The 27,107-nt window shown below is 33.0% G+C and overlaps 1 protein-coding gene across 4 annotated transcripts in view; it reads left to right on the plus strand.

Moving 5' to 3' along the window:
• Positions 1–27,107, plus strand: part of AP3B1 (adaptor related protein complex 3 subunit beta 1) — a 261,798-nt gene that overhangs the window by 61,111 nt on the left and 173,580 nt on the right. For all 4 annotated transcript variants that reach the window (XR_003234954.2, XR_011997056.1, XM_025998266.2 and 1 more), the window contains exons 4-7: positions 3,093–3,188; positions 3,803–3,963; positions 7,359–7,425; positions 16,800–16,982. Coding sequence is in view for 2 of the 4 variants with exons in the window: in XM_025998266.2 (XP_025854051.2) it covers positions 3,093–3,188; positions 3,803–3,963; positions 7,359–7,425; positions 16,800–16,982 (507 nt within the window). In the remaining 2 variants the exon portion in view is untranslated. The remainder of the gene's footprint in view (positions 1–3,092; positions 3,189–3,802; positions 3,964–7,358; positions 7,426–16,799; positions 16,983–27,107) is intronic.

Genomic DNA, 27,107 nt, shown 5'->3' on the forward strand with positions numbered 1-27,107 from the left:
TTTTGCACCTTTAAACATTTACAAAGACATTTTTAATGTCAAGTACAGATTTACTTAAATCTATTTAGGGACTGCCTAGTATAGTGTTATATGGGTGTCCTGTAATTTATTTTACTATTCATCTTTGATAGACATTTTATTGTTTCATTTTTGCTTTTTTTTAAAAAATATTTTATTTATTTATTCATGAGAGACACACACAGAGGGAGAGAGAGAGAGGCAGAGGCACAGGCAGAGGGAGAAGCAGGCTCCATGCAGGGAGCCTGATGAAGGACTGGATCCTGGGTCTCAAGGATCAGGCCCTGGGCTGAAGGTGACGCTAAACCGCTGAGCCACCCGGGCTGCCCTCATTTTTGCTTTTTGAAGATATGATTATCAGAACTTGGGGGATTGAGGCAAAAAGTGCAAGTTATATTTGGGGACTGACTATTCCTCTTTGACTGGAAAGGGATTTTGGGGCAGATTCTAGACTGCATTGTGTACTGAGTTTTAATATTTTAAGAGTTTTTTTTTTAATATTTTATTTTATTTACTCATGAGAGATAGCAAGAGAGAGAGAGAGAGAGAGAGAGAGAGACATAGGCAGAGGGAGAAGCAGGCTCCATGCAGTGAGCCTGACGTGGGACTCAATCCGGGGTCTCCAGGATCACGCTGTGGGCTGCAGGCGGCGCTAGACCGCTGCGCCACCGAGGCTGCCCTACTATTTTAAGTTTTAATTTTAAGACTTAATTGATCCATTCACTATGAAAGAGTATTTGGAAATAAATGTTTTGTTAACTTTCACTTATAACCCTGTCCATACAGTGTAGAAGAATGGATTGGTATCAACTTAACATGGTATATTTAGCTTTTTAAATAAATATTAATGCAGATATAGAAAGTATGCTCATTAACTTTTCACTTGTACTTATAAAATTGTAAAGAATATCAAAATAGGTTGAAAAACAAGTTAAAATCTAAAATTATCTTAAGAGGGTGCCATGCTGTATTGAATTTAAGATGTTGACAGTTTTTATAGATAAATGTTAGATCTTGCCTTTTTTTTAAAAGGAAAAAAACCTCACCAGAACATTTACTCAAGTATGGTTTGAGTAAATGGTTACATTTAGAAAAGATGTATTGTTATGTTTAAGAATTAGTTGTATCAGTGGAAGCCCCTCACATGGAACATGGCCTTAAACTTGTTTGTTCTCCTTAGACTTCATTTGTAGTTTGAAGTACTACACTGAAAGTATATAGACAAATTGGAATAAGTTCAGAAAGAACAAACAGGATAGTGAAGTAACTCAAAACTATGCTGTTAGGGATCCCTGGGCGGCGCAGCGGTTTGGCGCCTGCCTTTGGCCCAGGGCGCAATCCTGAGACCCAGGATCGAATCCCACATCCGGCTCCGGTGCATGGAGCCTGCTTCTCCCTCTGCTTCTGTCTCTGCCCCTCCCTCTCTCTCTCTCTCTCTGTGTGACTATCATAAATAAATAAATTAAAAAAAAAACAAAACTATGCTGTTAGGGTACATTGTTGGCTTAATTGGTAGAGCATGTGACTCTTGATTTTGGGGTTGTAAGTTCAAACCCACATTGGGCCTATAGCTTACTTAAGAAAAACGAGACAAAACTACACTGTGTCAAAGGAAATTGGTGTACGAGGGAAGGGAAGGGAAGGAAAGCCATGGCAGTTATCCTTAAAGAAGTTCAGTTTTGATTAGTATGGCATAAAATATGGCCTGGTTAGTACTCTTTTTCCCTTCCAGAATCAATTCCTCCTATTTCCAGCTATTTCCCCTAGTTCCTGTGCTCTTTGAACATCCCGTAAACTTTTAGATCTGCTGAGACATACACAATCAGGTGCTGGTATCTAAAGATACTGAGAAGGAAAAATAAAAATAAAAAAATAAAGATACTGAGAAGGAAGAGGCTATGAGCAGTGAGAAGGAAGCAGTTGATGAATTTCAACTGAAATCCTAATTTTTATTTAATTTTTCTGTTCATAATTCTGGTATAGATTTAGCGATTAAATTGCCATTTATAACCGTTTTTAGAAGACGCCTCCAGTCTTGTAGAATTTTTATTACATTAAATTGGTATTATTGTAATATCTTATTCTTACTGAGCTAAAAATATCATGTAATATATATTGGAATGTAATATTACCATACAATCATAGTTGGGACTCCAGCACCTTTTGATTGATAAGGACGTTTTTTTGATTGATAAGGAAATTAAATTCAAATACTATATAGTTAGTGAACAGAACCCAAATTCTTTCTAGTATTTGTATCCCTCATTTTGAAAGTATTTTTACAATTCAGTTATATTTTAATATTCTTGTTTGAGTTTTGCTCAGGGATTTTTTATTTTCTTCAGTAGGTAGTGTTACCAGACAACTGGTTCTGAACTCAGGTTCACCTGCTTCCCTGCTTGAAAATCAATAGAGAGACAGTGATGGTTGGAAAGGAAAAGTTGCTTTATTCAGGAAGCTGGCAGCCTGGGACTGTGGTGGACTTATGTCCCAAAGACCATCTTTCCTGTCCAGACAAAGCCAGAAGGTTTTAAAGGGGAAGATGTGGGACATTGCGGGCTGGAGGTGGGCTACCTGCAGGGGAAGGTGTTGCCCAGGTGGATAGTCATGGACATGACCTTGAACAAATTTGATGGCATCAGCAGCAATTGTATTCCAGTGTGGGCAGGACTCCTCTCCTGGGGAAGTCTGATCCTTCCCTCCTCAAGGCCGTTGGTCTGCAGATCTGAAGGAATAAATAGGTTAGTTTATCTACAAAGGGACTTACTTATTACTTAGGTCGGCAAGCAAGGAGTGCATAAGCTTGAAACAAGTTAGCCCTTAAGACCTGTTGGAGTGTTACTACAGAACACCTTGATAGGATGTTGCTATTATAGATCAGATTATTAAAATGCTTATTTTACAAGCTTTTTCTGTTGCCATTCATTATCCTGCAATATGTTATCTTTATATTACAATATAAGCTATTCAGTTATTTACTTTAGGAAAGTTAAGAATGGATTTGGCATTCAAACCATTCAATTTTTAATTTTCACTCTGGCTAGGATTAAATAATTATTATTATTTTTTAACAGATCAAGAAGTTAGTATATGTTTACCTGGTCCGGTATGCTGAAGAACAGCAGGATCTGGCACTCTTATCCATAAGCACTTTTCAGCGAGCTCTGAAGGTAAATAATAGAGTGAACCAGCAAATAGCTACTGAGGTTTGTGGAGAGTTGAAGGTGTGTTACTTAAAGAAGTAGAGTAATAATCTAAATGACACAGTAGTGTTTTGAAAAGAGTTGAAAGGTCTCTCACTTTGCCTATTCAGTGTTCCTTAGAAAATAATATATATAACTAATTAAACCTTTCCCTGTGTTTCATTTTCTGTATGTTCCTTTATGTCCTATTTAATCATTATCGTGCATCAAAGAACTCTTCATTATTATACCAACTAGTTGTTGAAAGTGTATAATGAAGGGACATGACTTTGAAGATAAAGTTTATAACCTGTAGCATTTTATGATTGTGAAACTCAAAAAACCCATTACTAAAACATGTTTAGTAATGAATGATCAACTAGAATTATAACCGTTACTTTTTTTGTTCAAACATTATTCAGGGAAATAAAGATTTACTTAACTCTTTTTCCTTACCCATTTTCCATATACTGATTCTTTAAATTAAGTAGCTTTTTCCTATTATTATATTGTACCCTGTGCATACCAATTAATTTTGTCATAAAGATACCTTTGAAATACTGAACTTGAAATCTTGATGAATATTTTTATACTGTTTTTAGGATCCAAATCAACTAATCCGTGCAAGTGCTTTGAGAGTTCTGTCAAGTATTAGAGTACCAATTATTGTACCCATTATGATGCTTGCTATTAAGGAGGCTTCTGCTGATTTATCACCATATGTTAGGAAGAATGCAGCCCATGCAATACAGAAATTGTACAGGTAGGTGCTTTGTTAATAATACAGTGATCTCTAATGGTATGTGGAATGTTACAGCCTATGGAGGCTTATTTTATTAGCTCTTACTGTCAGTCTGTCCTCATACTAAGTAAACCCATTGACAGTTTTTCTCCCCACAAACATTCTTTAGACATCTTTAACTTTATTTTGGTTATAGAGACCCTATGCTGGTTTTTACTTGTAAGCCTTTTAGGGCCTGTGATAATTTACAGATATTATAACTTAAAAATGAATGGAATTTGAATTCTCATTTATATAGTATATCTCTCATGTACACATACACATATTTTACTAGAAAATGAAGATTTTTTTTCTGTTTATTGTATGGTAGAATCTTAAGTGTATTAGTCTCTGAACTTTGTTCTTTTTAAATTTATATTTAATTCTTATTTTTAAAAAATTATTATTTTTTAAAAATTTAATATATTAGTTAATTAACATTATTTTCAGAGGTGGAGGTCAGTGATTCATCAGTTTTATGATACTCGGTGCTCATTACAACAAGTGCCCTCCTTAATGTCCATCACCCAGTTACCCCATTCCTTCCCCTCCTCCTGTCTAGTAACCCTCAGTTTGTTCCCTATGATTGAGTCTCTTATGGTTTGTCTCCCTCTCTGATTTTGTCATTTTATTTTTTCCTCTCTCCCCTATAATCCTGTTTTGTTTTTTAAGTTCCACATGAGTGAGATCATATGATAATTGTCTTTCTCTGATTAACTTATTTTGCTTAGCATAATACCCTCTGGTTCCATCTACATTGTTGCAAATGGCAAGATTTCTTTCTTCCCTTTTTTTTTTTTTTTTTTGATAGCTGAGTAGTATTCCGTGTGTGTCTGTGTGGGGGGTACACTACATCTTGTTTATTCATTCATGTATTGATGGACATCTGGGCTCTTTCCATAGTTTAGCTATGGTGGACATTGCTGCTATAAACATTGGGGTGCAGGTGCTTCTTCAGATCGCTACATTTGTATCTTTGGAGTAAATACTTATCAACTCACTTTGTTCTCCTTTCTTCCAATCTTGGCCCTGATGTTCCCTCCCTTGTCGTCTTTTATAGAGCCTATTTTAATGAATTTTAAAATACAGCACCATACCATATTTGTATAATATTTATTAAAATATCCTACAGTGGCTTAATCCTTATGGAAAACCTAAATAAAAAGCCTAAATAAAAGCCTAAATAAAATAAAGTTATTATCTATAATAATTTAGTATTATTTTCTGTTACCATTGATTCCACAAGCTTTTATCAAGATCATTTTGTGTTTTGGTGTTGGATCATATGTGTAAGATGTATGAAAATGGTAGAGGATGTATTATCATATGTTTGAGGAAAAAAATCAAACCAATGCCAAATAATTAAAGGCAAGTTAAATAAGATACTAGCATATGTGTTTCTATAAATATAAGGTGTTCCCTCTTTTTTCCCCAATTGAAAAAGACAGTAAAATACAGGTGTGCTATTCCCAGGTCTTCTGCTCATAGTTGTAATACTTATGTACCTATTTGCCTGTCTCTCTGTCCACCCACTTGTCTATCATTCTCACTGTGCACCGGCACGCTGGATGGCGGCTGGCACCCAGGGCTGTCCTGTAGCAGAGAGGAAAGCACACTGTCTTCTCTGTGGTGCCAGCTTTGCCATTCTTGCCATGTGAGTTGCCAGCAAGTCCCTTGGCCTCCCTGGGCCTCGGTTCCCTTATCTGGGAAGTGAGGGAGATGGTGATGTTCCTTCTAGCCCTTAGGCTCACTGAGGTGAGATACATCAGTAACTTTTCTGAAATCCTTAGGAAGATAATTTAATTACAGAAAACTAAAAAAAAAAATAATTACAGAAAACTCTTCAGAATAAACGATAATGAAAGGTTAAAAACAATCTATAAATATAGAAATGCATACTAACCATGACTGATAGGGTGTGGCTCAGAGATTATTGTGTAGGGCTTCATAATGTAAAGATATAATGAAGGAAGTGGGATTAGTTAGGAAAAGACTGCTGGGAGAAGGGAGACAGTAGCTAGAATTTGAAAGAATTAAAAAGTTTGTTCAGATAATTATAATGGTCAGCAATAAACTTATATAAGTGTGTAAAAAGTAAAAATTCATTTTCTTAAGTTAATTGTCAGATATGCTTTTCATCACTATCTTTTCTTGCTGTATACTTGCAGAATAAGATCCAAGCTTGCTGTGACAGATTAAAGGTCCATCACTGGGCCCCACTTTACCTCTCCAGCCCCAGTCCTTACTCTCCTTGCCTGGAGTTTATCATCTCTTAGCTCAGTACTGCCTCTTAGTCCTCTACAAAAAAATTTTTTTAAAGATTTTATTTATTTATTCATGAGAAACAGAGAGAGAGAGAGAGAGAGAGAGAGAGAGAGAGAGAGAGAGGCAGACATAGGTAGAGGGAGAAACAGGCTCCCCACACGGGGCTCAAAGTGGGACTTAATCCCAAACCCCGGGATCACGCCCCAAGCGGAAGGCAGACACTGAGCTATCCAGGCGTCCTTACATAAAATGTTTTTAACTTAGGACTGTCTGTTTAGTTTTAACCTAGAAAAAAATCTCTTTTCTTCACTTAAAGCTGAATTGTTAAATTCATCTGAGATGTCACTTCCTCTAAGAAGTTCTCCATAATCCTTCTGCCTCCACTGGTGCTTTTTTTATTCTTGTCCTCTCTTACACATATTTCTACTATAGGGTATGATTGTGTTTGGGATTTCATTAGACTGTCTTATTTGTCTTTGTATTCTTAAGCTTCACAGTAAATGGACAGTAGTTGAATTCCATTTTACAAAGAAATTATATTGTTACCAATATTTCAGTGCTTAGAGCTGCTAATAGGATGCATTTCTTAATTCTGTATATGTAAGCCTTTGCTTATATTGTTTTGGTTTTGGATGGCAGGTTTTGTAATGCATGTCTCTATTACTGAACTGAAATGATACCAGATTTTTACTTGGGAATTCTCTTTATTTGTTTTTGACCATTATGTATCCATAGTAAAAAATCATTGCTGTCCTGTTACTTTTTTTTCCTTAGTTAAAAACAGAATTCATTATTTATCTACTTGTAATTACTTTTTAAAGATTTTTCCAACTATTTTTTAGAAGTGAAGTTGATATTTAAATACTTTTTAAATGGTATTAGTGTCTGGGTTAATTAATATGAGCAACTTTGAAGGGAAAGATAGGACACATTTGGGAGTAAAGCGTCCCATTTTATTTCAGAATTGTTTTGTTTCTTTTTATCTTTATGTAATTCTTGCTCTCCCTCTCCCCTAAAAAGTTTTCTTAATATTCTTGAAATGATTTACTTCATTTAAAATTAGAATTAAAGGGAAAAAACTTAATGTTTGTCCTTTTCTTTTTATGTTTTAGCCTTGATCCAGAGCAGAAGGAAATGTTAATTGAAGTAATTGAAAAACTTCTAAAAGATAAAAGCACAGTAAGTGATAACCTTTTTGTATCAAAATAAAATTGTGTTTTCTTTGCATAGTATTTTGCTGTTGTATATGTGGTATAATTATTCTTACTGACTTTGAAGTGGTATATGTATTAATGGAATTCATTAAAATCTTTGAATAAAAATATGTTTATAAAGAGAAGTATTGTATTTAGAATTTTAGACTGTTACATATTTCTTCATTGGAGTCTGAAGAAGAACAAGTTGGGAAAAATATCTGTGGCTAAATTGTTAACTACTTTGAGTGCAAAGTTTTATTTCAAGCAACGATTTCTTAGGATTTTTATTTATTTATTTTTTAAAAATATTTTATTTATTTATTTATTTATTTATTTATTTATTTATTTATTTATTTAATTTTATTTATGATAGTCACACAGAGAGAGAGAGCGAGAGAGGCAGAGACATAGGCAGAGGGAGAAGCAGGCTCCATCCAAGGGGGCTGGGTGTGGGACTTGATCCTGAGACTCCAGGGCCACACCCTGAGCCAAAGGCAGACACTCAACCGCTGAGCCGCCCAGGCGTTCCTCTTAGGATTTTTAAAGGCTGAATCACTTGGGAACAAATAACTGTTTTTAAAATAAAGTATTAGAAATTATTAAAGAGACTAAAAAATTAGAGGAGTGTGTTTTGGTATTATAAATGTGTTTTTAAAAAATATTCTAAAACACTTTTATGTGTAGGACTTTTATTCTGGTAAGAGTGATCATACTGGCTGTATGAGTCATCTTTTGTGAATGTACTTATCTCCTCCTCCCTTCCCCCCTCCCATGCTTTTTATATAGTGATAATGAAGTCTAGGAGTAGTGATGACACAAGGGGTCTGTGATCAGACGTCTGGAGGATCTGGTATAATGGTATCTTTGAAAAAAAAAATGGTATCTTTGATAGAGGCTTCTGTACTCCCATTATGGCTCACACTCTTGAGAAAAGGATACCTACCCATCTTAGGGTGCTGTCACCACGTATCAGATATCAGCATGTGTGTTGCTCAGTAGCAGCTCCCCAACAGAGTAGCCACTAGGTTCATATAACTATTGTTGTATGGTTTAGTATATGGTTTATTTTGAGGAATGTTCAGTGTGCACTTGAGAAGTAGGTGTATTCTCCTCTAGGTAGGTGGAATGCTCTATAAATATGTTAGGTCTAATTGGTTTATAGTGTTGTTCAGTTCTTCTGTTTTTTTGTTGATCCTTTTCATTCTTGTTCTGTCCATTATTTAAAGTGCAGTATTGAAGTCTCCTATTATTGTAGGGTAGTCTGTATCTCCTCTTCATTTCTGTCACTGTTTAATATATTTAGGAGTTCTTTTGTTTGGTGTTATATAATTGTTTTTTAATTTTCCTTTTGTCATAAATGTCTATCTCTAATAACACCTTTGTTTTAAAGTCTATTTTGTCTGATATAAGTACAGCTATTTTGCCTTCTTATGGTTGCTGTTTACATGATATATCTTTTTCTTTGCTTTTACTCTCAACTTGTTGGTAATTTTGAATCTAATGTGAGTCTCCTGTAAATAACATATAGTTGGATTTTTTTAAATCCACTATGACAACATGTGCCTTTTGATTAAATTGTTTAATCCATTTACATTTAGTATTATTGATTGATTTGTAGCTGCTGTTTACTTGTTTTTCTGTTTCATGTCTTTTTTGTTCCTCATTTCTCCTTCATTGCTTTCTTTTCGAATGAAGTGAATAAATTCTGTTGAACATTTTACTTCCTTTAATGAGTTTTTCAATATGTACTTGCCCTCCCACTATTTACTTAGAAAATGTTATATTACACATGAAATTATGGTTGAAGATTTCATTCCTAAGCCATCTGGCAAATTTAGTCTATCAAATAGCAGAAATCTTCATTGCATTTCTTCTATAGTGTATAGGAAGTAAGTAAACATAGATTTGGCTAATAAATGAAGACAGAAAAAAACATTTGCTTTCTTTTTGTCTTCTGCATGGCATACTTGTTATCTGCTTCTAGGACCCAGATGTGGAATCAGTATTATTGGTAATTATGGTTAACTTGATTTTAGTAATAATACAAAAACATTTAGTTTCTTTGATGTGGAAGACATTTGCCAAGGACTGTGGAGAATAAAATAAGATCTATAAGAAACAGATCCTTTATTTTAATGTAGTTTACCATGATTTCTGTTACATTATAGACTAACAAATTTGTTGCATGGCCCAGGAATGAAATCTGCATTTATAGTGTGTGCATGTCTTCCCAAACAAGATATGTCATAGGTGAAAATTGTAGTGTTTGGAATTAGAATTGGGTTTGAGCCTGAACTTCTGCCCCTTGGTAGCTATATATTAAGCCTTCCTAAGTTTCAGTTCCCTAATATGTATGGCTTGTAATTTCTAATGATAAAGTGTTATTTGTGTTTAAAGAGCTGTTGTATTATAAAAACCTTGTCATAGTGCCGGACACCATACAAGGGGATTAATACATATTCCAAGTAAGCTATCAGGGACTGAAAAAGGAATGTAAAGGATAATTTCTTTGTAAATTTGCAACAGTTGGTTATTAATTTCTGACCATTTATTTCCAAAACACAGAAAACACTGAGTACTTGTTCCTGGCAGATATTTAATGTTTGTCGAATGATTGTGGAATTAATTTGTTAATTTTTTGGTGATTGTAATTAGGTGTTTACTATCATTTTTAACACTTTGCTTCCTAAATGGTATATATCCTATTTAGTGTTTGCAGGTAGATCTTTTGGGAGCTTTGATGGTCTGTCACTTAAGAGGCACTCATTTTTCCCAAAGTGTTTCATGTGTATATATTTTTTAACTCAAAAGACATCTTTATTTTTCTACCTGTATTAAATGGCAGTATTTTATACTGATATGTCTTACAATAGTACAAGGTTCCTTCTAGCCTCCTACCGTTTCAGCTTCCTTATCCAACATTAAAAAATGGGGCTCTCATTATCCTCAGCATATTTACTTGTTCAATCCCAAGATAAGAGCAAGTGTTTCAGAATGCTAGCATGTACATTTGTGGGAGTGGTGAGGTGAGGATTGCTAATTGAGTTAAATATTGGTTTAGAGTTGTATTAATATGTAGTTTGACCTCTTTGATATTACTGTAAATTGAAATTGCTTCACATTGAGCTTGTTATATTGGCATATAAAAAAAAGTTCTTGATTTTCTGTATGGTAATTTTATATCTTGCTTCTTAATCAAGTTCTCTTATTGTTTGATTTAGTTATATCATTTTTCTCCATAGTTTATTCTAGAAAATATATCATCTGCCAATAGAGTGATTTTACTTCTTCTTTTCCAATTCTTATGACTATTCATTTCTTTTGTGTAATTATAGACTTGTATACCAGTAGTAGTGGAGATGGTGAGCATACTTGTTTTGTTTCAATCTAAAGGAAGTGCCTGTAATGTAGCTCTATTAAGTAAGATGCTGACCCTCATGATTTTCTCTTTATCTTTGAAATTTAATAGCTTTAAATGGTGTCTCAGGGTTACGTGACATGGGTCAATTTTTTCTGGTACTCTGTGAACATTTTAAAAATGTAGATTCAGAACTTACATTATTTCTAGCAAAGTTTTTTTTTTTTTTTTTAAGATGATGATTTTAAACAATTTTGTTTGTTACTTTTATTTCTTCCAGGATTTCAATTTTATGTATGTTGGATCTTCTTTTCTTTTTTTTCTTTTTTTCTTTTTTATTTAAAAAAAATTTTTTTTTTAAATTTTATTTATTTATGATAGTCATACAGAGAGAAAGAGAGGGGCAGAGACACAGGCAGAGGGAGAAGCAGGCTCCATGCGCCGGGAGCCTGATGTGGGATTCGATCCCGGGTCTCCAGGATCGCGCCCTGGGCCAAAAGGCAGGCGCCAAACCGCTGCGCCACCCAGGGATCCCTGGATCTTCTTTTCTTATCTACATTTCAACCACTGTCTCTCTAAACCTTTTTACTTCTTTCTTTACCTCATTTTTGTTCACTTGGTTTTTTACCTTTCTTTAATTCCCCTTACTAAATTTTCATTCAACTGTTTTCTTGCAGGGGCACCTTGGAATTGAATTATCATGTTGACTATTTTCTTCCCTTTTCAGTTCTTTTTTGGGTTCAGTCAACCTCTGTTTTATTTTTTCCTGATGTCTTTTGTTTGTTTCTGTTCTCTTTATGAATTTCTGATGCATATTCATTTTTCTTATCTTCAGATGCTTCTTTGAGGGTGCTTACTTCAATTTGGAGTGTTGTGTTAGTTTTCTTATGCTTCATCATTAATTTTTTTGTGGTTACTTCTCAGCAGTTGAATTGTTGATTTTCACTTTCTGTTTTCAATACATGTAGATTACTTACATCTTTACATTTCTTTGGATAGGGTTAGTGGTTTGAGTTTGAGGTAGTTTGCAAAATTCCTAGTGTAAGAGCACCCTTTCTGTTAGAATAGCAAAATAGTGTTTTTCTATTAAATGGCTTTTTTGAGGGAGAGCATGGAGTGTATGTCCTAAAGTTATTTTGATTGATTTTTTTTTTCTCTTTTTTGGTCTTCTAGGATCCTGAATTTCCTCCTCTGATTTCTTTTTTCTGTCACCTTATAGTTTATAAGGAACTTCTTTTCCTCTATCTCTTTTTTGACTTGTTCCAATTCTTGAAAATTTTCTTTTCCCAGATAGCCTCATTGAATCCTCCCTCCACCTGCTACCCTCTTGAAATTTCTTCTTTGTAATTTGTTGGATCTACCAGGAATCTTATGCACTATTTTTACACTTAGAGTACTCTTTTCTCCTGTCGACTTTAGTTCCCCCTTTTGTTTACAACCAATTCCTGACTGCTTTGTTATGGGCAGTTTTTTCTAGGCTGCCATAGGTCTTTGTGAAGTTTTATGATACAAGCTTGAAGAATAACTCTCTGGGATTTGGGACTTAGTTTTCTACCTACATATAATATGAAATTTGGATATTCCCTGTTTTTTAGTTATGCTTAAGGCATAGGTGAAAACCTATTTTAGGAGGTTGAGATTTACCCAGGTAGTGTAACTTGCCTTCCTGTTATTTAAATTAATTATGTTTTGAGAACATTTTCTGATAATTTTTCCTTTGTGTGATTATAATCTATTGTAGAAAGGTTTAAAATGTTCTGATATTTATGGATCTTGGCTTTATTACTTACCTTTGTCTCTTATATTTCTTTACTGAAAGAAGACAGCTGTATTTATTTCCTTCCCCAAATTAATAATGTCAGTATTGACATTTAAACCAGTAAGAATCCAGAGTGCCTGGGTGGCTCAGTCGGTTAAGTGTCTGCCTTCAGAGCAGGTGATGATCTCAGGGTCCTGGGATGGAGCCCTGCTTTTCTGCTTTGGGTTCCTTGCTCAGCATGGAGTTTGCTTCTCCCTATCCATCTGCCCCTACTCTATTCTTGCTTGCTCTCGCTATCTCTCTCAAATAAATAAAATCTTAAAAAAAAAAAAGAACAAACCCAGTAAGAATTCCAAATCATTTTTGTTTAAAAATTTCCCAATTATTATTATTATTATTTTTTTAATTTCCTAATAAAAAAAATTCCCAATTAAGTGAACAGTGCATGTCTAATTTATTTCCACATTTTGAAAAAGAATTTACTTGTTATCAGCAAGAACTTCTTGGGATCATTATGATGTTAACATTGCTATAGCTGCTGGTAAGTATAAATTTGAAAGATGTCAATCTGTTCAAAACTTTTCTTCACTTAACCTTTTGACTTTGAGATATACCTTCTGTTACTTCTTTTAGTCCAAAGAAAGACAGTTCTATAATTACATTTTAAGGAAAGGTGGAAGTATAAACATATTAAAATAGAATACTTTTTCCATTCAACTAGAGTAAGACCAATATTTATCATTAAAATAGTCCTTTTCTAAAAATACATCATGTAGGGTTAAGGAATATAGTAATGGTAAAATAACAAGAACATTTTAGGGTTACTCAGGTAACTGTTGTCTGAAAGTTATCTGTAAATTTTGAAAGACATGTATCCCACAACTATAGTCAGTGAAATTAAAAGACAATATTTTATTTATGTTGCATTATCTCCAATCAACTATTACAAGTTTTCTTTTTATAATTTCGTTGTATGATCCTAGATTTACTGTTGTCATCCTATATTCTTTACTTAACATGTCCTAAATGCACCTTTTCTGATATTCAGTTACAAATTCATTTTTTAAATTTATAATGCTTTCTCTGGTTTGTCTTTAAAAGGTAGAAATCCATATTTGTTGAGCAATTTAAGCGTAGCAGCCTTATTTAGAACATCTCAAAAGCAAGGTGGTATTTATTTTCTGTTTCTTTCAGGTTAATTTTAAAGAAATCCTTTGTGTATAGCACTTAACTTTCTAATAGAAAACAGAATTTCTTAAGAAAACAGATTAGTTCAGTGCTTACTGAAAAACTCAGTTTTTTTTTTTTTTTTTTTTTTAGTGATAAAGTTTCTCCTTAATTTAGCTACAAACTGGTATTTAATGAATATATTGGTAGTTCATAGCTAAACTATGGGGCTAAGACACCATTTTATGTTATTGATTTAATGTTGGTAAAAGCTTCACTGTTGTGGGCAAAAAAAACCCCCACACCTCTGATTTTGTGCAGATGTTTTATTGTGATAGATCTATTATCCAGCTATTAGAAGATAAATGACTGATCTTTCCCATTTTCCATGCCTCAAGAAAATTGAAATAAGAAGGGGAATATCATTTGGGCTGTATGATTAGGGCAGGTTGGATGGCCATTAATTTAAGAGAAGAAAATCTTGGCAGCATTGGCCAACTTATACCATATTATCAATCAAACCTTGATGCACTTCTTGTGATGACCCAGCACTCTCAGGTTTTTGCAACGTTAATTAGAATTCATGACAAAATAGATGCAAGGAAACGTTTTGTACCCTTCATAATTTTATAGAAAATTTATTGTTATTAGAGGAACCATTTGCTTAGTGTGATTTTTTTCATTACCAGCTTGTCAACTAGCATAGATAATCTGGAGAAAATATGAACTCCATAGATGGGGTGTCACTTTTGTTGATGGTTCATGTAGTTTACCTTGGAGCACAGCTAATGGCTGAAGTTCATAGCAACAGCACAGAAAAACGTGGCAACCAAGGGAAGATAAATGAACCATGTTTATAGCTTTAATATAAAAAATACATAAATGGAAAACTGCATTTGAATTTGATGAGCTCATTGCTAGTTTTGTTGGAGTGATTTATTTTTCCCCTTATATAAAAAGCTACTATTGACACAGTGAGATGGAAATTAACTGTCTGTTTTTGGGAAACCAATATTTTTGGTTTTAAAATCCGAGTAGATCATTTTATTTTAATTCTGGAAGTTTTATAGAATGTTGAACATTTAATAGACCAAAATTATCAATTCTGGCATTGTTTAGCCTAGGGTCATTTTGTTAAATGCATACATGGAAATATCTAAAATGGTCAGTTTTATTTTGTGAAGGTACATTTCTTTATATTCTAATTATTTTTGTGTTTCCTTCAACTATATTCGTACTTAAAGTATTTTCTATTTTTCATGTTACCTCTTAGTACTTTAGAATTATGTTGTACCTATAGCTCTTGGTTTAATAAATTTAATAACATTTAATAACATTTGGTAGCTGATTTTTCTTTTCATTGTTTGGTGTCTCTACTAAACACTTTGAAAAAAAATCTTCTAGGCTTAGGCAAAATAACTTGATTTTGCATAGTATTTCTTGAATTGAAACTTTGATGAATTGCTATTTTAGTTTCATGGATTATTTTATTCTACGTGGTATTATTTATTTTTGTACCTTAATGTCTTATCAATTGATATGTATATCTTCTATTAATGTAAGATTGGCATTTATATAAAATGTATGGATAGATATATTTCACAAATACTAACTTATTCTTTATTTGATATCTTAAACTTTAGTTGTTTTAAGAGATTTTTAAATGATGCTAAATCTTACCGTTTAGAAATATGGTTATCACAGAATATAATTTTTGAAGAGTGATTTGTGCAGGAGATATCAAAATGTGGAGATGAAAACATGAACTTAACTTCCTTTCCATATCAATAGCAAATAGGAAATTATACGTATAATACATTTTTTATTTAGTTCACACAAATAATCAATTCTTTGCTTTTTCGATTGAAGTGCATTCATGCTGGGACCAGCAGGCACCAGTACATGGGCAGGGCTGGAGTCAATAAATGCGGCTTCACGTTTATACTGATTGGTAATTCATAAAATCCCCACAGGACTGGAAACTTGTTTAGCATAATAGCAAGTCTATATTCTGAGCTGTTTTCTTTCAATTGTATTGTTGGTTGCATATTAATAAACTAAATGTCAGCCAAGTAGAGGGACAAACACTAAAAATACAAATATCATTGTATCTAATATTTTTCAGAAAGTACCATTTCAGTAAGTTACATTTCTATTTAATTGCTTATTTTAAGTCATTGGGGAAATTTTAGACACTAAAATGAAGATCCCTAGTGTTTAGAAAGAATATGATATTAATTTATTTTTCAACAGTATTATATTGTTGGCTAACTGCACAGTGGTACATATATAGAAGTATTTGTATATTATGTATTCTGCTTAGCTTGTATCTTTATACCAAAGATAGCTTAATTTCACCACTTTGCCAAAGTGTGACAATTAAGCAAACAGCATTTATAGTTCATTAATTGGTCTTGGAGAGAGCTGACTTTTGTTGGTAATACATTATTTCACCTTGTACACATCGTTACATCAGTTATTAAATGCTAAAATCTTAGCCTGTGTGTTTTCTTTGTAAATAAAATAATGGTAAAAATTAACAAATGGGTTAAAATGTTGAAGATTTGAAAGTGTTTTACACCAGAGACACTTAAGAGTTCCTCACACACTTTAAAATAAATTCATTGTTGTTTTCATTTTAAACTGATGTGATGTGGTCTTTGTTATAGTCTTGATTATTTTTCTGAATGTTATGTACTAAATGATGGATCTTTAGATTGGAACTTAGGTTAGCTTTGAAAATAAAAAATGTATGTGATGAATATGTTGAGTCGATGTATGAACAATTTATTGAAATTTAGCCTGACAAAAAATTGGTGGAATTTTTAATACTACTAATTGTAATATTTCAGGAAGAAGCTAGCTTTTCAGACATGTTATTACAGCTATAAAAATTATTCTTTGAGGGAGTGAGTTAAAATTTGTTATTTAAACATTAACAGTCATTTTTTAAATAACTGAATACTTTAAATATTGATTGTCATAATACTGATTGTGTCTCTGTAATGCCTGAGTAGAGTCTTTGATGGTAAGAAAATGTTTTTTAATGAGTTACTATTTCTTCCTTTTCTAGCTGGTAGCTGGCAGTGTTGTGATGGCATTTGAAGAAGTATGCCCGGATAGAATAGATCTGATTCACAAGAATTACCGCAAGCTCTGTAATTTACTAGTTGATGTAGAAGAGTGGGGACAAGTTGTCATAATCCACATGCTAACTCGATATGCTCGTACACAATTTGTCAGTCCTTGGAAAGAGGTAAGTGTTGAGTGGTCTTCCAATTATAAAGTATACTAAGAAAATGGATGAGCTTTTAAAATGTGTATAGTTGTAAAATATAGAGATCTGCATACTTATGGAGGACTCCTTTTATTTATGTTCTTTTGGAAAGCAGGGAAAAAATAAATTGAAAGGTAATTTTTCATTATTTTGGCACTAATTGATATATACTATATGACCTAAGGTATAAACTCTTAGGGTATAAACTCTTGTTAGGAGTAACAGTCTGGTACAGTGTTAGCAGTGATACTGCCAAATCATAGATTTCTTTGGTGATTAGTTGCTTTCATATCTTTAAGTCTTGACTGTTAAGTAATTCACTTGTACAAGTAGGTAATGTGATTCTAGCACTTGTGAATTTATACTTAAGAGATTTCTTGCCTTTATAAGAAATATTGCTAAACTTTTAAACTACATTTTCCAAGTTTTATATTTTAAAATGTTTTCCATTTTTCACTTAAGTTGATAGAATTTTAGTGAAATTTATAATTAAATAAACTTTAAAATAGTTTTCTTTATGCATATTAGCATTAGAAGCATAACTAATACCTTTTTTTACTTTATTGACAATTGAGAAAAATTTTATTTACATAGCTTGCAATAGAGATCCTTTTGTGAATATATTCAATATTTAAGTATAAATTTGAAACTCGTTTTAAAAAAGAAGTTAAATATTAAAAGAATAGCACATTCATTCTAATATTGTGATACTTCTTTTTTTGTCTTTTTAAAAAGCCAGTGGAGGAGGATGGGAAGATGGGCAAAATGGGTTAAAGGGAGTAGGAGATACAGGCTTCCAGGTGATGGAATGAATAAGTCATGGAGATGAAAAGTACAGCTTAGGGAGTATATTCAGTCATATTTTAATAGTACTGCTTGGTGATGTTAGCTACAGTTGTGATGAGCTAGCATAATGTAGAGTTGTTGAATTGCTATGTTGTACACCTGAAACTAATATAACATGTCAACTTATACTTCAATTAAAAAGGAAAAAGTAGTATTACAGATTTTTAAAATCAACTGCTTAAAAAGTAAAAAACCAAAAATACCCCAATTATATCATAATGGTTTATGTACAAACTTACACATACATACACTTTTGTTGCTCAATACATTTGTGTTCAGTACATTTTACTTTTGTTAATTAGAAATAAAGTGAGAGGAAAATGTATATAAAATGGAGGAATGTTCATAATACTGTAGATGACATGTTTAGCTTTCAGATGTTTAAGGGGTTTAAATATTTAAAATATTCATCAGTGCTTTTTATAGTGATAGTATTATTAGTATTAAAAAGTATTTTAAATATTTAAAAATATATCTTTATCCATAAGACTTTATAGTATTGACTCCATTTTCATTTTAATATTAAGAAAGTGTTTAGGTGATTTAAAATTGAAATATGTGGGGATCCATGGGTGGCTCAGCGGTTTAGTGCTGCCTTCAGCCAAGGGCGTGATCCTGGAGACCTGGGATCGATTCCCACATCAGGCTCCCTGCATGGAGCCTGCTTCTCCCTCTGCCTGTGCTTCTGCCTCTCTCTCTCTCTCTGGGTCTCTCATGAATAAATAAAACCTTAAAAAAATGAAATATGCTTTGAATTATTTATATATAAAAGTCTCATGCCATATAGACTCTTACATAGGTTACTTTTTTTTATAAAGTTGATTTTATTTATCACTGAACAGAGTAAACTCTTGGTGGCACTTTTGCTGGACTTAAGAACAACATGCCCATGCTGCAACTGTCTTGGCTCTCTCATGTAAATGGTAACTTTAACAAGAGATTTTTGTTGATAATAATAAGTTGTTTGATTTCAGCCAATTCTTTTCCAGAGTGGCTATTCACATTTTTTTTTTCCATTATAAGGTTACAAAGTAATTTTTTCTGTTATAAAGTAATTTTGCCACTATTTAATAAGATTTTATTTTATTATTATTTTTTTAAATTTTTATTTATTTATTTATGATAGTCACACACACAGAGAGAGAGAGAGAGGCAGAGACACAGGCAGAGGGAGAAGCAGGCTCCATGCACCGGGAGCCTGACGTGGGATTCGATCCCGGGTCTCCAGGATCGCGCCCTGGGCCAAAGGCAGGCGCTAAACCGCTGCGCCACCCAGGGATCCCGTATTTAATAAGATTTTAAATCTTACTTTCCTGCCACCATCAAATCATTTTGAGTATCCCTATGCAAATAATCCTTTGCTTTGTTATTATGTAGAAATTAGAATTAAATACATCTTCCTTGCCATAGCTTCTAAAAATATGTCTATTTTAAAATCTCTGTTTTTGTAGTCTATATATTTGTGTTTTTGTTCCTTGAATTTTATTTCATCTTATTTTTAGATAAAATTCAGGTTGAAAGCTATTTGTAAAGCTAGCAGGTTAAATTTTGTACTACCATATATATTTACTTTTTTGATAAGTAATTTAAAAAGTTGAGGCTATATGTATTTCTTCTGTTTTCACATGTAGGTTCTTTGCACATTAATTATTACAAACATGAAATGAAGTCTGGTCATTGTCCTGGGTACGCTGAAACTGGGCGAAGTAATTTCTTACCTTGCCACTTATTTGCAATCTAACCTTGGCATTGGCATTATTCTAGATTATGTGGTTGGTTAATAGACTAATTCATTAGTTTTCAAATGTGCAAATGTGCATCTTAGGCCTCAGGATGCTGTAACACTGCCATAGAACAACCACGGGAGGTAGTGGTGCTCTAGATTCTGCAGCTCTCTGGGTTCTTGCCTCTGATCGAGAGCAGCCTTCATCTTTGCCTTTCATTTATATCTATGAATATGATTTCCTTTGAGAAAGATTTCTTGGCTTAAAGAAAGAAAAGAAGAAAACCTCAGCCAAATAGAAGATTTATCCGAGTTTAGTGAACTATAGTTATAACTTTTTTTTTTTTTTAGAGGAAATTCAGGCACATGGTAAGATAAAAGATAAATCTTCCTTCTCATAACCTCTAGGTTGACCCCTTAAAGGTATTTCCTGGTAACTAATTTCAGTTTTTGTAGTGGTTATAAATTTTACTTTGGATAACACGTTTCACTTTATTTATTAATTTAAAGTGGTATCAGTTGATTCCCAAATCATCAAGATAACAGGCCTTTGTCTCTGTATATGTATGTCTTCTGTTCAGTACCAGCAGGATAGATTTGGAAGGGTCATCCTTTACTGCAGTATAGAAGTTAGGGATTGTCCAAGATGTTAGACTTTTGGTACAAATACATTTAAGGTTCAAGTGGATTGTCACCATTTAGACCATGTTCATGCTTACTCTGAGTTTACTCATCTCAGACTTTCTGTATGGCTTGTTAGAATTCTGTTTTACTAAGCAGCTTTTCAGTGAGCAGCCCAGCCACTTGTAATGTTGTAGGCTTTTTGGCCTAGACTTTAAGTTGCATCCAGCTTTTTAGGACTACATGTGGTAATTTTAATTTTAAAAATTAAAAAATTTAATTTTAATTAAATTAAAGGGAGTACTGGGGTGGCTTAGTTGGTTAAGTGGCTGCATTGGGCTCAGGTCATGATATCAAAGTATTAGCCCTCCATTCTGGATTGGGCTCCCTGCTCAGCAGGGTGTCTGCTTTTCTCTCTCCTGCCTCTCCCCCCTAGCACGTGTGTGCTTGCTTTCTCTATCAAATGAATAAATCTTAAAAAAAAAAAAAAAAAAAAAAAAAGTTGAGAAGCTCAATCATCAAGCTGAAATAAATTTAGAGGTATTTTGCATTCCTGTCTGCTTTCATTTTTCACTCCTTAAGTTTGTAGAAAGCATACCATATAGTAAAGAATTGCTGAGAATAATATAGGATAGAAAGACAAAGTGGAACAATACTCTATACCTTAATCTGTGCTTGTTACAATCCTGTTTTATCCTTACCATCGTGTCTTGAATGTATTTCTGTCATGAAGTTAGCAGAGTGTAAAGGTGGACGTTCTAGCATCTCATCCCCTTCTACGTACAGGCAGAAGCCACTTGTATAAATGCTGTATGAACACCATTTTATGATATATAAAGCACCATTTACCTTGAAGTGAAAGATTTTACAAGAAAACATTCTCACTAAAACAATATATTGATTTAAAAGTTAAAGTAAAAAACTGCCTATATGTACCAAATTCATTAAAATCAAGGGAATTCTTTCTCAGGTGCTAAGATAATATGTGAAAAATAGCATCATAATGCATACATTAAATTCAGTAGTTTCTTATTTTGCTATACTTAAGTAGTATTTTATTTGAGATGGGACAGTAGTGATTATTATACCCGTTTTATAAATGATGACATTGAGGCGTGTAGATTTTAACAACTCACCTAAGATAATATTGCTTGTAAATGTGGAGCCAGAAATATAAACAGAAAGATCTGATCTCTAGGTTAGCATTCTTTTCTTTGTATTCTATCATCTCATGACTTTTTTTTAACCTCATGACTTTCAAATTAAACTATCTTTCTGCTTACTTTAATACATTTCTCTGTGTTTACTTACTATGTTCCAGTTGAAGCCATTTTTGAAGCTCCCCCTAATCCATAGTGCTTAGACATCGCAATTAGGTAACAACTATAATTAAATTTGCTTTTCAGAAAGAAGAATCATGTTTCTCATTGAACTTTTAAGACATTTGTTTATGTTTATATGCTTGAAAGGTAACAAAATTGTTTTTATGAGGAATTGAAAATCAGTAGAAATACTTTTTGAGATGAGCTGATGTAACATACTTTTGTCAAATTCTCAAATGAACACATCATATATAAACAAGCTTCTTTAGGGCAGAAGATATTTTTAATTTAGTTTATTTGCATCATTATAGATCAGTATTTAGGCTGTTTATATGTAAATGTATGATTTGAGGAACAATTAAGTGTTGACAAAGTAGATTGCAGTCATATCAATTGCAGTGCATTTTCCATAATTTTTCTAACTGACATCTTTGATGATAAATAGTGGATGCCAAGTCAAAGCCGATTATACAGTGCACTAGGAATTCATGGGGCTGTCAGGGAGAAGACCGATTGACTTTAAATTTACATATTAATGAGAAGATTTGTTAAGAGGGTGCTTGACTATAGAAAATAACAGCGTATTTATAGGGCACGACATTTTATAAATAAAGCTGATGCAGGAAAATGGAAATTAAACCTTTTAGGTTAATAAATTCAAGAGACTGCTAAAATGCATATTTGCATTTTTATTTTCTCAAATTTACCTTATTCTTTGCAGTCCATGTAGGGTTTTTTTTTTTTTTTTTTAATTCTAGGTCAAGTTTGTATAATTTTCAAGGATATAAAATTACTTAAATATTTTCTTTGTGTCATTCAAGCGTGTTATGGGAGAATACTCAAAGCATAAATGTAAATCTCTAAGACTAAAGTTGCTTTGGTAGAAATAATGGATTTTAAAAAATAAATATTATAAAATACCAAGTTAATTTTAAGAGTATTAAAAAAACAAAAAAAACCCTTTACTGGTGTTAATTATCATTTGAAAGAAAGCTCATGAAAGAGGGCCTGACAGAAAGGTTGTTAATTTTATGAATCTAGTTCTTTAAAAGTTAAACTTTCTCTAGGAGATGACAGTTTTGTAAGAATTATCAAAATTTTTTACTTTCATGATTTAGAACTTAAAACTTTATGTACTCACAGTTACGTTTTGTTTATGAATCCAGGTAATACAATTTTAGTGGCAGTATGCATTCCATTTTGAAATTTGGAGTGATGAATTTACTTTTATTTTTCTGAATAGATATGTACTTCAGTTATAAAACCTTAGGTGTAAGAAAGTTCCAAGATTAGAATATTGTTTAAAGTATTTTGAGATCAATTCCTGAAGTTTTTCAGGAACAGCTATAAAATAACTCAGCAGAACACAAAATTTGTATATATAGTTCTCGATTAGCTGTTTTCTGAAAATACAAAGGTATTGTGAAAATAGTATACCATGTCCTGTCTTCCAGGACCTACGTGGTAGAGATTATTTTTTATTGAACTTTTATTTTCTTTACAGGTTCATATTCTTTGTAAAATAAATTTTGTATTATATTTTACTAATGGACTGTTTTTGAATCTCACTATTGTGCTAAATTTTAAAATAACAGTAGTGGGGAGTTAAGGTGGAATCCATGCTTTACATACAAATACAGAAGTTTTTGTGCACTTTGTCAGGCACATTTTTTTTTTTTTAAAGATTTTTATTTATTTATTCATGACAGATGCACAGAGAGAGAGAGAGGCAGAGACACAGGCAGAGGGAGAAGCAGGCCCCATGCAGGGAGCCTGATGTGGGACTCGATCCCGGGACTCCAGGATCGCGCTCTGGGCCAAAGGCAGGCGCTAAACCACTGAGCCACCCAGGGATCCCCTTGTCAGGCACTTATTGATGAAGGGTTCATTGTGTGCTAGTTACTGGGAAACTGAACAATATGCAGATATTGAAATAGGGTCTCCCCTCTCTCCGTTAGTTATGAAGCATTTATCTTAGAGTCCTTATTTTTCTTGTTCATGGTTTATTTTTGATTGGATTTTTTAACTCATGAAGTTTCTTTTTATACAAGTAAACATGTACATGGTTAAAAAAAAGAAGTTAAATAATATGTGGCTTCTGAGAAGTGACATTTTTCTGTTCCATCCTTCCCCTTGCCTGAATCAGCTACCTCAAATTCTTTTAGACATGTATATATTTAACCTTCTCTATTTCTAAGTAATATACATTTTTTGGTAATATGTATATATTGCTGTTTCTTGGTTTATGAATTTTAGACATTTTATATTGACTTCCTGTTATAGAAATGGAAGATTTGGCATTCTTCTATATTGTCTCATGCTTTCATTATTCCATCCTTGCTTCCCATTATTCCATCATGCTTTTATTATTCCAAAAAATACTGTTTTATTATAATATTTTAATGTGTATTCATTTAATTGTGACTTTTCAAATATTTCTGTATAGTAACATTTTCATCTCCTTTCTTATGGAATCAATATTCTCTTAGGTATTTGAAATGTCATGTTACTTTTATACATGACATCTTGGTTGCATATAATACTCTTGGGTCAGGACAGCTGGGTGGTTCAGTGGTTGAGCATCTTCCTTTGGCTCAAGGGTGTGACCCCAGGGTCCTGGGATCGAGTCCCACATGGGGCTCCCTGCAGGGAGTCTGCTTTTCCCTCTGCCTGTGTCTCTGCCTCTCTCTATGTGTCTCTCATGAATAAATAAATAAAATATTTTAAAAAAATACTCTTGGGTCACACCTTTTTTTCCCTTCTTCAGAGAGCTCTCCCAGTAGCCACAGATTTTTCTCCTTTGCAAGTAACTTGTTTTTTTTTTGTTTGTTTGTTTTGTACCCCCAGAAATCTGTTTCACTTTTTAAAAAAAATATGTAAAGATTAGTAAGATTTCATCTCAGAGTGGATCATTCCATATATATTCATTCTATTTTGTAGTATTTGAGTTCTTTGATCTTCCAGGGTTTTTTTTCCTTGCTTCATTTGTCATTTATATGCTTCAGAAATACCAGTTATTCTATTTTACAATCTTTCTCTGTTGTCTTTCACCTTTTAAAAAAATTGCTTTGGGACACCTGGGTGGCTTAGTGGTTGAGCGTCTGCCTTTGGTTCAGGTCGTGATCCTGGGGTCTTGGGATTGAGTCCCACACTGGGCTCCCCCTGGGGAGCCTCTTTCACCCTCTGCCTATGTCTCTGCCTTTCTCATGAATAAATAAAATCTTTAAAAAAAATAAAAATAAAAAATTGCTTTAATGTTTATCTTTTTATTTGCATTTGTATTATCAAGTCTTTATATCAATAATTTGATTTTCATTGATCTAATCTGTCTTTAACAGTTTTTACTTATTTTGGTAATGATAGTGCTTTGGCTTTTATTCACTCAGGTTTCAATCTGATATTTCCTTTATTATATAATTTTATCATCTCATATTTAAACTTGTATTTTCTTGAGTTCATGTTCTTAGTAACTTCTTGGAAAATTTACTTTTAATACATGTACAATTACAGGGAATATTTTTTTTCCAGAATGATTTGTTTGTCTTCTGCATTTTTTAATGTGTGTTGTGAATATGTTACATAATTATTGTACTCTTTTCAATTGTAAATACTTGGGAAGTTCTGGTACTGTGTGGCTTTAATTTTGTACAACCACACCTAAAGACAGTTTGTTTCTTCCTCTCAGTTTCAATTTGAGTTGTGTGTATTTTATGTCATATTCTTCTTTGGTTTAGTAGTAGCCTGGCATTTGGGGATAGTAAGCTTATTAGCCTCAGTAGAGATTGAAGATTTGGGTTTTTTTTTTGTCTTTTTTTTTTTTTTAAGAATTCCTGAGCACTTTTTCTGGAATCTTCTTAAATGCCCTATACTAACATTCATATTATATATGAATATATAGTATGTTCCTATGGAGAAATATTCTTGATCTTTACCTTATTATTCTTTATTCATTGTTTAATCCAAAAAGTGTGCTGTTCAATATAGTAGGTGCTAGCCACATGTAGCTATTTAACTAAAATTGAAAATCAATACCTCAGACGCATTAGCACATTTTAAGTGCTCAGTAGTCACATGTGGCTAGTACCTACTGTATTAGATAGTGCTATTATGAAATGTTTCCATATCATAAAAGTTTCTTTTGGACAGTGTTGCCCCAGGTCTCCCTTTACCTCTTTCAGGGAGAGCCAGCTTTGTTGTTTTCTCCCACCAGCTTTTCCTCACCACCTATTTTCACCACCAATTTCCCTCACTATCCCACCTGCCCCAGTAGACTGGAAAGATAAGAATAACCTCTCCGTTTTTTTCTATCTAAATTTGGGGAGGAGATTATTAATGAGCATTCTCAAGAAGCAAGGAATGTTTTTCCAGAATCTTCTGTTTTAAAAAAATCTTAAAGTTTGTGCCAATAGATTGTGACCCTCTTGTTTCATTAGTATTGACTGATCTTTTGCTAGTTTTAATATTTTTATTTTCCTTACAGTTTTTACATTGGGGAAAGAGATTATATTCTTTATCTTTGTTTCTTTATCTAGAAGTCCCAGAATGTTCATGGTTTTAAGTATTTTATGACTTTCAACATGGACCAGTGTAATTTTAGGAGGAGAGACTTAGAGTTTAAGAAGTTAAGAAATATGATTCAGGGCAGCCCAGGTGGCTCAGTGGTTTAGCGCTGCCTTCAGATCCTGGGGTCGCAGGATCGAGTCCCGCGTCAGGCTCCCTGCATGGAGCCTGCTTCTCCCTCTGCCTGTATCTCTATACCTCTCTCTCTCTCTCTCTGTCTCTCATGAATGAATGAATGAATGAATGAATGAATGAATGAATAAATAAAATCCTTAAAAAGAAAAGATATATGATTCATTCTACTATACTTCTCTGATGTTTGCTAAGTTTCCTCTTTATTCCTGAGCTTTTTTCTCCCATAGATACTTGTATCATTGTAATTTCTCTTGACTGTATCACCTATTTGTTTCCTTATATTTTTCTCTGTGTTAGTCTTATTATTCTAGCATAAAGGAATGGATACATTTAATAATGAATTTCAATCTTCTGACAAGTTCATTATTTATTTACATTAATCTTTAATTTTGTGATTTTGCTGCTTAATAGTTTTCTGTATTCACGTCAGAGAAGATTATGATTTTATGTAAACTAATTGGTAATTTGAAACATCCAGTTTTATTCTATTCTGTTATCCATTTAATTGTGTCTGTATAGACTTTAAATTTCTGATACATTTCTTAAAATCATTGTAGTCTTCCTGTAGATTCTGTAGTTCCAAAATACCACATTAGGCAGATTATTCCAGTGCATTGTTGTCTAGGTGATGTAGCGAAAGCATCACGGTATCCAACAGCCAACCCCCATTGAAAAAAACAGATTTTCTATAGGTATTGAGCACCCACATACTTTTAAAGAAGCCATGTTACTCCTCAGTCTAATGTCTTGTTAATGTTAATAATTACATTCCCCTTGTAAGTGATAGATTTAGGAATGGCATATAATGTAGTTCTGGCTAATGGGATATAATGGGAAGGATGAGGAAAATGGAATGAGGAGGCAAGGTATATGAGAAAGGTTCACTTTCACATAAAA

This window comes from Vulpes vulpes, chromosome 14 (assembly GCF_048418805.1).
Source record: "Vulpes vulpes isolate BD-2025 chromosome 14, VulVul3, whole genome shotgun sequence".
In the NCBI taxonomy this organism is placed as follows: Eukaryota; Metazoa; Chordata; class Mammalia; order Carnivora; family Canidae; genus Vulpes; species Vulpes vulpes.